Source organism: Panthera tigris, chromosome D2 (assembly GCF_018350195.1).
Source record: "Panthera tigris isolate Pti1 chromosome D2, P.tigris_Pti1_mat1.1, whole genome shotgun sequence".
Classification (NCBI taxonomy): Eukaryota; Metazoa; Chordata; class Mammalia; order Carnivora; family Felidae; genus Panthera; species Panthera tigris.
The window spans coordinates 46,021,541-46,035,303 of NC_056670.1; the positions used below are offsets into that span (position 1 = coordinate 46,021,541).

General features: G+C 39.2%; 1 protein-coding gene across 6 annotated transcripts in view; it reads left to right on the forward strand.

Annotated features, from left to right (window-relative positions):
• The window catches only part of WDFY4 (WDFY family member 4), a 306,252-nt gene that overhangs the window by 181,330 nt on the left and 111,159 nt on the right, over positions 1-13,763 (forward strand). For all 6 annotated transcript variants that reach the window (XM_042959970.1, XM_042959972.1, XM_042959973.1 and 3 more), the window contains one exon: positions 8,193-8,270. In XM_042959970.1, the coding sequence (XP_042815904.1) occupies positions 8,193-8,270 (78 nt within the window). The remainder of the gene's footprint in view (positions 1-8,192; positions 8,271-13,763) is intronic.

Here is a 13,763-nt window from a genome sequence, read left to right on the forward strand (position 1 = left end):
CTCCCCTCAGTGCGGTAATACACTTGAGTTCTATTCTTCCTCTTTTATCCTATGACCTTCTCCCACCTCTTTTTCTCTTCTTCAGAGTCAAGTTTCTTGAATGAGTTGCCTATACTCATGGTCTCCACTTCCTTATCCTATTTCTAGTTGACTTAGTGCTATCTAATCATCCCTCTGAAACAACTCTCAGAAGTTGCCAATGACCAGTTCCTGCAGACAAATCCAATGGATGTTTTCAGGCCTCATCTTACAGGACTTCTCTGGTGCATTCACTGTGGTCGCATGGCCTTGGCTTCCATGGCCTCTCTTTATGGTTTTCCTTAAACCTCTCTAACCTTTCTCCTGCTGGCCCAAACTTTGCTAGTGTTTTCCAGCTTTTGTACCTTGTCTCCCCAGTCTCCTCTCTGTACCTACTCTCTAGGAGGGATCTTATCATCTCTCAGGGTTTTCCTATCATCTGGTTGGTCATGACTCACAAATTCATCAACATGGGATGTCTCATCTGAGCTTTATTCTAGGGATGTGCAGCCATACCTCTGACACTTGAATTCGGCGTGTTACACATCACATCATTTAAACTTGCTTTCTCTTGTTCTTGTGATCTCTCTCTCTCTTTTTTAAATGTATATTTATTTTTGAGAGAGAGAGAGAGGCTGAGAGAGAAGGCGACAAAGGATCCAAAGACGGCTCTGCGCTGACAGCGGAGAGCCCGATGTGGAGCTCGAACTCACCACAAGATAGTAACCTGACCTGAAATTGGAAGCTTAACTGATTGAGCCACCCAGGCATCCTCTCTTAATTTTTCTTAGTTTATCTAATTTAATTCACTCAATTAGGCAAACCAGAAATTTTGGAGAAATTCTTACTCTCTCATACAGTCACTGATTCCTACCAATTTTACATTTCTTATAGTTCTTGAATTTGACTTCTCCACTTTACTCATTCCTCCATCTAATGTCTCACTTGTACTGTGACAGTAGTGTCCTAAGGGGGCTCCCTACTTCCAGTCTTTCCTTCATTAAATTCGTCTTTCAAATTGCTGTAAGAGTGAGCAATTAAAATGCTAATGGACCACATCAGACTTCTATTTAAAACCTCTCCTTTAAGATACATACAGCTAAAGCAACATCTCAACCACAGAACCTTCCCTGAACATGATTGGTGATGAGGTCTCCTCTTCTGTGTATTTACTGGGTCCTGTGTTACCATGTCCTGTGCATAGCTCTGTCTCAACATTGGTCATGGCAGCTCATAACCATCTGTCTCTTCCATCACATTCCACAAAACCAGATATGAGGTTCATCTTTGTACTCCAGCGCCTGAAAAATAGGAGAAGGACAATGAATGTTTTCTGAACTTAACAATAGAGAGTAAATTTGACATTAGAAATGAAGTATCTGAGCAAGGATGCAAACACCCCTGGGCTATAGCTATTGTAGCTAGGCTATTTTTTTGAAGAGTAAAGATGGTTTATAACTTAACTCACACAGAATTTTATCTAATTGTGAAGTTCGAAGAGACCATCTAAGTCAACTGTTTTTAACTGATCTTACCTGTGACCTACATACAAATAGTCTCTTTGGGTGACCCTTTTCAGTTTACAGAGTACTTTCATTCTACAGTCTCACCCTATCTTCATAACATCTATTTGGAATAATCAGAAGAGATACTGTTAACCTCATTTTATAGATGGTAAATCAAATCTCAAGACATATCAAGTGGTTTGCCCATGTACTGTGGGTAGTAAGGACCAAGAACCAAGGTCCCTGGACTTCTCTTTCTACCTCCAGACCCTCACTTAGCAACACAGAGCAACATGGAAGTCTGGACATGTTGTCACATGTCTTGCTGGAGTCTGCCTGCCTGAGAAACTCCCTGCTCTGGTCCCATTTAAGCCCCTGGGGTCACCCACACAAGGCCCATCCATCCCTTTTTGGCAAGATGTGTGGCACATGTGCTACGTGACAGGAGCTGCTTTGTGTCCAAGTGCTCCCCAAGAGCTCTCTTCTGCTGCAAGTCTCCAGAGCACCGTGTATGAAAGAGGTCTGGGCTTCTGCCTTAGATGTAAAATTAGTCAAATTTGTCACCATTTTATGTCACTTACAATGCTCATAATGATTGCTTTACTTATAAATGTGTGTAAATATGTGTAAACAGCCATATGAAAGAAAATTCTGCAAAAAAAAAAAAAAAAGGAAATCAAAGAAAAGAAAGAAATCATTCTATTCCCACTACTTCAAAACTGTTAAGTGGGGTTTTACAATTATATTGTTTTCATATTTTTGAATCTGTGCTGATAAACACTTTTTTTATTTTATTGAAATGTAACACACATAGAAAAAAGTGTTTAGATCACAAATATTCACATTTAAGAATTTTAACAGAGTGAACATGTGACCAGTACTCAGAGAAGAAAATATAGCGTTATATTATATTACCCAGAAGCACTCCCAGACCCCATGTTCTTTCCTGGTCACTAGACCCCTCTTTTCTCCGAGGAACCATTATCCTAGCCTCTAATATCACACATTAGTTTTTCATGCTTTTACTTTTATGTAAATGAAATGACATAGTATATATGCTTTTCTCTGGCTTATTTCCCTCCAGACTGTGTGCAATTTATCTATGTCATTGCATGGAGTGGTAATTTATTGATTTTCATAGTGTTAGAACAATATTCTTAGGACCCATTTACCCTCTTAAAAATGACTGGGGACTCCAAAAAGCCTTGTTTATGTTTATTGTATCTATTGATATTTACCACATTAGAAATTAAGACAAAATTTAAAAAGTAATGCATTTTATTAATTCATTTAAAAGTAACAGTAATAAATCCATTATATTTAAAAATAAATAGCACTTTTAATGAATATGTTTTTCAAAATAAAAATTATTAAAAGGGGAGTATTGTTTTATATTTTTGCAGGTCTCTTTAATATCTGTCTGACTTAGTAAGAGGACAGTTGGATTCAATTCCTGTATCTGCTTCTTTACTCAATCAGTTGTACTGTATTTTTTTTTTTTTTTGGTTGAAATATATGAAGAAAATCTAGCTCCCTGTAGATATGCAGTTTGAATTCAGAAAGGAAATTATAGACATTCTTTGATACTCCACCAAAACTCAACAAGTAATAGCTTCTTAAAGGTTAGTTGAAACCTTTATCAGTGAATTTTTTTGTCCATTAAACATATTGATCTGTTTTGCACTTTGGATATTTTAACTCATACATGATTTTATAACATACGTCTAACATGCTTTTGGAATATTGGTTCCTTGAGTTACGTAGATCTCCTTAATGTTGACACATTTCCTTGGATAATATGGAAAAAACATGTTCATGTCCCCACCAATATTAAAAATTTTAGCTACTGTCAAGCTTATAGAGGCAGATATACGTTTTCTAACATTCTAATATTTGAAATTTGAAAGCTTAATTTTATCATTGTCAGAAAATACTGTCAGTTGTTTTATTTGAGAAGACAGGTCTACTTTATTTTATTTTGCTTTTTTTGTTGCTATTGTGAGTGGAACTGTTTTCTTAATTTCCTTTTTGGATAGTTTGTTCTTTGTGTATAGAAACATGACTCATTTTTGTATGGTGATTTTGTATCCTACAACGTTATTGAATTCATTTGTTAGTTCTAACAGTTTCCTTTCCTTTCCTTTTCTTTCTTTCTTTCTTTCTTTCTTTCTTTCTTTCTTTCTTTCTTTCTTTCTTTCTTCTTTGGTTGAGTATGTAGGGTTTTCTACATATATGATTATATCATCTACAAACAGAAATAATTTTACTTCTTCCTTTCTAATTTGGATGTCTTTTATTTATTTTTCTTATTTAATTGCTCTGACTAGGACTCCCAGTGCTATGTTGAATAGAAGTGGTAACAGTGAGCATCTTTGCTTTCTGGTGGATCCTAGAGGGAAAGCTTTTGGTTTTCCCCACTGATTATGATGTTAGGTGTGGGCTTTTCACATATGGCCTTTATTATGTTTAGGTAAATTCCTTTTATACTTCTTTTTTTGAGAGCTTTATCATAAATAAATGTTCAACTTTGTTAGATGCTTTCCCTGTGTCTTTTGAGGTGCTCATGTTCTTTTGTTCTTTCATTCTGTAAATGTGGTATATGACATTGATTGATTTGCAGATGTTGAATCATCCTTTTATTCTAGGGAAAAATTCTAGTAGGTCGTGGTGTATTATTATTGTAATGTGCTGTTGAATTCTATTTGCTAGCATTTTATTGAGGATTTTTGCATCTCTGTTTACAGGTATGTTGGCCTATAGTGTTCCTTTTTGTGACATCTATCTGGCTTTGGTATCAGGATGATGCTAGCCTCATAAAATGAGTTTAGAAGTGTTCCCTCTTCTTCTGTTTTTTTGTTTTTGTTTTTGTTTTTGTTTTTTGGAAATTTAAGAAGGATTGGTATTAATTATGTAGCGACACATTATGCTTTATCTATTGCTGATTTCCACTGAATTTTTTCTCAAATTTGGTCTCTCATCCTCTAATTACTGTTTATGCCCAGGCCTGAAATTTTCTTTGTTGGGGGAGTTTTATTTGCAGATTTAGTTTCTGTAATAGACATCGCGCAATTTAGATTTTCTGTTTCTTTTTGTATCAGTTTTGGTAAGTTATGTTTTCCGGGGAATGTGTGTGTGTAGTTCATCCAAATTTCAAATGTATTAGCATAAAGTTATTCATAATGATTCTTTGAATGTTTGTAGAATCTAGAATGATGTCTCGTTTTCTTTTTCCTGCTCTTGGTAACTTTTGACTGTTTTTTTTTCTTTATCAGAATTTCTGGGGGAGATATTAAACGTATTTTCCTTGGGTTTGAATTGTTTTTCAAATTTCTTGATAGATTACATGCTTATTTTTTCTAATAATACTATTGGTATATTACATATATCCCCACAAAAAAGTTTTAGTTCTATCATACATGCTTTATTATGTGATATTTTCATTTTCATTTAGGCTAAAATATTTTCTAACTTCCATTTTGATTTCTTCTTTGACCTATGGGCTACTTAAAACAATATTGCTTAATTTTTAAATATATGGGGATTAAAAAAAAATTGCTTGTAACTTAATCCCACTATGTTCAAAAAAGTATATTCTGTGTAATTTCGGCCATTTGAAATTATTTTATGTTTGTTCCATGTTCCATCCTGTGGCAGGTTTTAGTAGTAATTCCATTTGAGCGTTCTGTATCATTTATTTTCTGCAATTTTTTAAACAGTTCATCAGATGAGGCTTGCCTACTATAGTCTTCAAATATTCTTTATTTCTATTTCTTGTCAGCTTCTTCTGTTAGTTACTGAGAAATAAGTTATCTTCTTCCAGTATGATTGTAGACTTGTTTGCTTCTCCTTTCAATTCTGTTATGTTATATATTATATATTCTGAGGCTATATTAATAGATGCCTCACATTTAGAACTTATACTTTCCTAGTGTATTTATCCTTTATCATTATGAAGTACCGTCTTCATTCCTAATAACACTTCTTACTTTAAAGACTGCTACTTGTACAGTTTTACCACATTTCTTTTGGTTAGCCTTCGTCTAGTTTATTTTTTTTTACCATCATTTTACTTTCAACCTTTTGTGTCCTTATTTCAAGGAGTATCTCTTTTTAAGTAGCATTTACTTAGGTTTTCCTTTTTGATACAGTTTATCTTTTATTTGGAGCATTTACTCTATTTACGTTGAATGTAATTAATGACAATTTTAGTTTAAATCCACCTTGTTTAAAATTTTCTGTTTGTAATATCTGTTATTTATTCCTTTTTCCCCTCTTTCAACATATTATCAACTATTTTAAATTATTGTACTTCCCTTCTATTACCTGGAAGTCACATATTCTTTTATTATGTTTTTAGTGGTTAGCCTAGAAATTACAATGTGCATATTTGCTTTATTTAAGTCTAATGTAAATTAGACCCTTTTTCCAAATTAAAAAAAAATTTTTTAATGTTTGTTTATTTTTGAGAGCAAGAGAGAGAAAAGGACACAGAGCATGGGGGGCTGGCAGAGAGAGGGGAGACACAGAATCTGAAGTAGGTTTCAGGTTCCGAGCTGTCAGCACAGAGCCTGACATGGGGCTCAAACCCACCAATCGTGAGATCATGACCTGAGACCAAGTCGGATGCTCAACCAACTGAGCCACCCAGGCGCCCCCCCCCCCAAATTTATAATTGAAGAAACCTAGGACACTATTTCATTTACCCCATCCATCTTTTGTTATTTTTTCATGTGTTTTAATTCTTATTTTTTAAATCCTGTAAGTTTTTATTATTATTGCTATTATTGTTTTCCAATAGCCAAAATTCATTTAGATATACTAATATATTTACCATTTCTGTAGTCTTTCATTCATTCCAAAGATATATGCTTCAATATGAAATCATTTTCATTCTACCCCAAAAGCTCCTTCAGTGTTTCACTTCATGCAGTTCTGCTGGTAATGCATTCTGTCAGTATTATTCGCCTGCAAATGTTTTGGTTTGTCTTTATTTTTGAAAGATATTTTCACTGGGTAGAGGCTTTGAGCTTGTCAGTTTTTTTTTTCTTTCATGATTCGAAGATGTTCCGTTTTCTTCTGGCCCCTACCATTCTTACTGTCGCCTCTTTAAAGATGATAAGAACTTTTGCTATCTTTTTGAATATTTTTTCTTTTTTACAGTTTAATTGTGATGGGCTTCTGGGTGGTTTTCTAACTGTATTTTTCTTGTTTGAGGTTTACAGAATTTCTCAAATCTGTGGCTCAATGAGTCTTTCACCCGTTTGGGAAGATTCTCATTAACTTTCCAGATATTGCTTCTTTGTCTCCTCCCCTTTGGAGACACCAGTCCACATATGCTAGATGCTTTCTCTATATTACATACGTATCTAACTATCTTTGTCTTAAGTGTTTTCCATACTTATATCTCATCATATTTAGCAAGAATATTTCTTCCATTTTACTCACCCTCTGTTCAGTTGTATCCACTCTGCTGTCAGACTTACCTATGGAGTTTCTAATTTCAATTAATTCATTTCACAGATTTAGAATTTTTATCTGGTTATTTTTCATAGATTCCGTATCTCTTGCAAAAGCCTCCATTCTGCCTTTTTTGGACTACCTTGCATTATTTTAAGGTCCATGTGTGGTAACTGTAATGTCTGGACATATGTGGGGGTATGTTTTTATTATCTGTTTTTCTGTTCATCCTTTTAACAGGCACATCTAGTAATTTCTGCTTGACTACTGAACATTTCGTATGAAAATTCTCAGTTAGAGGCTTCAGATGGTGGGATCCTTCTCCAGAAAGGACTTTCTTTCCCTTCTGGCATGTACTTGGAGTGGGGGCAGATCACTATAATGTACTCAGAGTTTGAGCCCGTTGGAAGTCAGGTTTCAGCTTTGTAAGACCTGGTCTATTTCCAATCCGCCTTTATTTCTACGGCGCAGCCCTTGAGAGATCCCACTATAAAGCCCAAATCTTGTTGGTTTTTACAACTTACACTGCTTGTAAATCAGAAACTGCTTAAAAGAGAACATCAGTGCAGAAAGCTGGGCTTGCCTCTCTGTACTGTCCTATTTCTGGACTCTTGGTCTCTTATGGCCTAGGTGTCTTGGTGAGCCTGAATTCCTATTTTTGTCTCCTTAGCCACCTGAAAGCATCACAATTTCCGTTAAGCTTTTCTGCTTCTTACCCACCACTTTCTGTTCAGCTCAACTTCTTGTGTTATTTGCAAACTTGCAAATATGCCAGGGGCAAAAAATCATAGATATCAGGCATTGGGCACATCTCAGTGAGTTTTCTTTATCTCCAAGATCTTAACATCTTAAATCTTGGCTCTCTTGGTACTCTCTGCTGCCTTAAAGGAGATTATTCAAATATGGCTTTTCTTTTTATTCTTGGGAGGAAGACTGACCTGTTGTAAGCTAGCTCACGATAGCTGGAAGTGGAAGTAACCCACAGACGTGTATGTGTGTGTGCGTGTGAATGTGTGTGTGCACATGTGTGTGCGTGTGTGCATATCTGTGTGTGTGGTGTCAGCGTAAGTGAAGTCTTTATTGATGAGGTTGTGACTGAGTTGACCAACAAAACTTGTAACCGTTATTTCCCCTGATAATTGGTCAGAATGGAGAAGTTTTTATCTGAAATCACAACTGTCATTAAGCTGTGGCCTGTTTTCTCTCTTCCAGGATTTCGTGTCGTGTATCGAGAACTACAGAAGAAGAGGACAGGAACTATATGCATCTTTATACAAAGATCATGTCCAGGTAAGAAGCAGAACAGCTCTTTTCTCTGCACAGAAGCCGGGAATCTACCCTGGACCTGGAGCAAAGAATCAGGAAGGCCTTTGGTTTAAGTCCTAGTTGGCTAAGTCAATAATTGGCCAGCAACGAGTCAGACCTACTTGTGTAACCTGTGCAGTGAATGTGGACCCACGCTGTCAGCAGCTGAGGAAATAGTCAGCATGTTTATCCTCTCATCTACCCATTCATTCACTAGTAAATAGGTGTCGACCCCGAGTGCCTCAGACCTGTACAGGTGCAACTGTACACAGAGCAGACATGGCCTCACTCTCTGGTAACTTCACTCTACTTCTCTGGAGGGATAGATATGAAATAACTACACAAATAAATCGATCATTATTACTCGTGTTGAGCAAGAGACACGGAAAATACAGGTACAATGAGAGATTATGATGTGGGGAGAATTTAACTTGGGCCGATCAGATGCCCCCTCCAAGAAAGTGACCATTAAGTTAAGATCTGGAGGAGGAGGATGGACGGAAATATTCTGAGGATGTGTTTTTGGCTAAGGGAAGGCATGTGGGAAGTTCCTAATCAGGAAAGAGCTGGATGCCGCCAGTTAACTGGAAGAAGAAGCGACTGGGTGACCTGAACCGGAGATGAACAAGGGTGAAGACGAGGCAGGGCCACAACACACAGGGCTTGCTGCCTCCTTAGGGATTTTGCATTTTACCCTAAGTTCAATGGGTCGCCACCATGAGGGCAGATGTAGATACTTACAATCCCTCTCTAGGTGTGATTTCTGGACAGTCAAGGTAAAGAGCACTGACTGTCATGCCAGTGAGATCTCTAGTTGAGTCTCAGGTCTGCCTCGTCCCAGGCCTGTAGTCTGAGTCTCAGGGTCCCCCTTTCAAAGAAGGGATAATATTTCCTAACTGTAAAAATTAAAGAGAAAGCATAGAGCACCAAGAAGTGACTGGCAGGGAATACATGTCCATTGTGCGGTTATGGAATGGCTAAGAGGTTCATCTTTAGTCTGTGTTGTTGTTAACAAACATTTTATTTTTTTATTTTTATTTTTGTTAACAAACGTTTTAAAAAATTGTTGCTAATAATAGAGCACAACATATACATAGTATTAAAACCCCACTAAAAATACTATTTGCTTTACGATTTCTCTGTTCCAAAATCTATGCTAAGTACAGGAAAGGCAGAGGTTATAATGTCACTGCTGTGCCTTGAAGGTTCTTAAAACCCAATAGAAGGACCAAGAGTAAGGAAATAACCACAAGCAGGGTGATGAGGCCAATTCTAGGATATTCTACTATAAAGAGTAGAGTAATAGGGTGTAAGGAGTCATGAGGCATGGCTGGGATGGGGTGAGGGGCCAAGGAAGGCCTGCCCAAATGTCAGGGGAACAAAATCGGCTCTGATCAACTTCGGCCAAGTAACCTGGTCTAATTCCCTCCAAATAAGCTCACTTGGGAGCCCACACATGCCCCCGGGAATAAGGATTCATGAGCTGTGCAGCCTGCACCCCAGAAACACACAGGTTAGCAACATAGCCTCCCCAGCTATCCTGTGAGTAAGGACAGGGGCAGTTTATCAGACTTGACAGGGGTGAAAGAGGGGTTTGGGGGTCTACAGGACATGCGGCTATCAAAGCTATCAGGAGACATTCCTGTTTCTCTGGTCGCACAAGCTGGTCTGAAGCAGACTCTCAGTGTGGAGAAGAACCTCCTCATGGCACCTACACTGTTGACTGCACTGCACAGCTGGAGGGGTGCCCTGCTGGCTTAGCCGCTTGGTATCTGAGCCCCTCGGACAGGCCCTTGCACATCAATGCCCCACCACTTGTATTCACTGACTTCTTTCAGGATTAGCAATATAGCTAATAAATTCAATTGCTCTTGGGGGAAAATACGATGAATTGTTTAAAATTACATCCTTTGTTTATGGGCATCCTCGCCACACTTGTTTCATTCCAAGATAGAGGGTGTTGTTTGTCTAAACATCCAAATCAGCACCCAGTCGAGAATGTGAGAATCTCTCTTCCTACGGTTGGAAGAGCCTGGGAGATTTGCTGATGACTGGAAGAGATGTGCTGTGTGGTACTTTGTGAGTTTCTGCTGGAATGTGTGAGACTGAAAGTTCGTGGGGGAAGGACAGAACCTCGGCAGAGGCTCCGAGCCCACGAGGAAAGTCCCCAGCCTTCTAGAACATTTGGCCTTGTTCATTTTCAGCAGTGGGCTTCAATGGGGTTCAGAGAATGCTTCAGAAAGTTGTGTAGAGTTTTACTGTTTGAGGTATTTTTGAGAAAATCAGCATTTGAGGCTAATCCATAAGGATACTTTCCAAGTGTTTAAATATTTAAGACAGATTGTTTCAACGTTTAAAGGAATGCAGAGGTAATCACCATCTGCCAGAGATAATGGGGCCTAGAGCATCCACCCTGCTTTTTTAAGGGGCAATACATTTTCTGAGGGCAGCCCCCACTCTACTTCCAGAAAAGCCAGGTCCAAATTCTGTGAAGAGATCAGGCTAGTGAAACCCACCAAGTTCTTCAAGGACAGCGTGTGCTGAGTGTACTCAATGAAGCCCTCCCAGAAGGGTGGTCGTAGTGAGATTCAGGTATCCCGGCCCACAGGGCTCTCCGTAATACGTGGTGTAAGACTTCCCTAACTTGGCCTGTTGCCCACAACCGAGAGGTCTCTACAGATGGCAGGAGCCCGCAACATGACCAGGTAACATTACCCAATGCCCTGGAAGTTCATCCAAGCATCATCATATCCCATCATTATGTTACCAATAAATCAGGCAATTTGATATATCCAATCTCCCAAATTTCTTGTTGCTCCAGAAGTACTGGCAAAAACAGTTTCCTCGACTCTGGCCCTGCCAGGATTCCCATTTGCCTTTTCCAAATTCTGTTTGTTCTCTTTTCTGTGGTCCAGCTGCTCTGGTTCTATGCCCAGACCATCCTGTTCTTATGGCAATTCCTTACCATAATTGACAGAAATGCCTCATTCTGTCTGTGCTGTTTTTAAAACATTTCAGGCTTTACTGGTTAAAGCTCTTGCAAGATGCCTGCCATCCTAGAAGTGGCCTTTCTTTTATGTGAGAAGCAGTGTTCTGTCGCACACTTTTGGGTTCTCTAAGGGCCAACAGTTTGTTGCCATTTCTTGCTGAGTTTCTGTATATTAAGTTTTTTGTCACAGCTCTTTCAAATGCAAATATCAGAAGCTCAGCTCAAACTGGCTCAGGCAGCAAATGAAGTTTTGTGGTACTAAAAAATCTGGGGAAGGAGGCTTCAAGAAGAGCTGGATCCAGGTGTTTAAGCTCTGTTCTAAGCAACCTGTTTCTTCTCTCTCCCTTTCTCTTCTCTCTCCCTCTCAGGCTGTACATCCTAGAACTAGGCAACGTTCATGTAAAGGCTGGGGACCCATTTTCTAGCTTGCACAAAGGCAGTGTCTTCTTGCTGAGCTACATGCCTGTGGACTGTCTCTGCCTCAGGGGCACTCTGATGCGCATAAAGGCACCCTGACGTGGGGCAGGTGACCCCAACTGTGTACCCATGCATCTGCCTCTCTGCACTGTCTGCTCCGTATAGGTTCAGAGAGCACCATCTCCAATCCTGGGGAATCATGTGCACTAGCCCATCCTGTAATCGTCCTCCACCACTCGGATGACATTCAGAACTGAAGCCAGGGCTGGGATCAGCCCCTCCAAAGCATGGGGGACCAAAAGCAGGGAAGGGTTGGTTGCCCAGAGGAAAAGCTCATTAATGCTACTGAAAAGTTTCCATTCAGCCCCAAGTCATAGCTACCTCTAACGTACCAGAAATCCTGCCTCTAAGTCTCTAAGCATTTGGCCCAATCGAGCTTGAAGCCGAAAGGGGACCTTACCTTATGCAGAAACACAGGCATTAGAGAGCACCTTGAAGGTGGCATGCCTGGGTGGCTCAGTCGGTAATGTGTCCCACGTTGGCTCAAGTCATGATCTCACAGTTCGTGAATTCGAGCCCCTCATCAGGCTCTCTGCTGTTAGTGTGAAGCCTGCTTCCATCCTGTATGCCCCCCTCTGTCTGTCCCCTTCTCAAATAAACATTGAAAAAAAAAGCAGAGCACCTTGCAGGTATGGGAACTCAGGGCTTTTGCCGTTTGATCATCCTGTGTCCTCTCTCCTGGGACCACTTGTGGCTTTCTGTCACGGACTAAACAATCACTCATCTCTGAGGGATCTCACTACTGACACATGCCTGTCTGGCTGCAGGTATTTGAAACAACTTATTTGCTCTGTGATGAAGACACAGGCAGCCATGAACCCCCAGGTTCATAGGTAGATCCTTGGGGTGAAGAAGATACTGTTTAAAGACTAATTTTAAATCCAAGGTGGACAACCCAATAGTTTGGGATTACTCATCCTCTATGAAGCTTAATATGTTATTCGAAACCCAGTGACAATCTCCAGGGAGCTGAAATATTTTCCCTAAACGTGTATTCATTTCATATAGCCTCATCCCTGTAAAAGGCTTTGGACAGGACAGACATTATTTTTCTGGAGTTCCTTATTAACCAGTCGGAGTATTATATAAAATGCTGTTTGGGATATAAATGTGAGAACTGTGGAGAAACAAAATAATCTCGCTTTGAAATAGGATTTGCTTTATTCACAATAACAATACTGTTTACACTGAGAAAGTCACCGCATAAAGACTCTTGAAAATATTGTCTCATTTAATCCTTACATAAACCCATGGCTTTATTATTATTGTAATATCATTAACTGCATTTGATGAAGCCCCTTTCCATGAGACGACTAGAGAATAGCAGAAACATGATGATAACCCTGGTTCGTCTGACCCCAAAGACCATGGAACGAGCGCTGTATTGTCTGTTATATTCAGCTCCATCACCCGGTGGTCCTTGGAGAAACCACGTCTCCTCTCCCAGACTTGATTTCTTTATGATGATAGTAGAAATCATTTAAAAGTTTCAAGCTTCACGCATGGTGCCGCTGGGTAGAGGAACGGAGATACAGCAGGTGAGGGGCTCGGCCCTGATGCATGATAGTGATTTCTTTTCTCTTGACGTTAAGTTGATGAGATTTGTGCTTCTCAACATTAACACACCTTTCAATTTTCTGAAAACTTAAAATCAAAAGATAGGGCAAATAACCATCAAATATTTGAATAACTGCAAAAGTTCACCCCAAAGACAAAGCAGATTCCGCTGTCAAAGCTGACAGGTGTCAAGTTTCCTTTGACAGGTGATGAGACAACTTCAGTGTGGCATACAAAAGCAGTTTGGGGGGGGGGTCAGTCAAGTGCCACATATGCAAACTATAAAGATGTCATCAGTAAGGGATTATCGTCATTAATAGCAAAGGTTTTAGTTTCCACATACATTCTAGAATTCTTCAACATTCTAGACTCCTAGGATATTAGGATTTGAAAGACCCTTAGATGATATCTAGGCCAAAGTTCTCATTTGACAGTTGGAGAATCTGAGGTCCAGA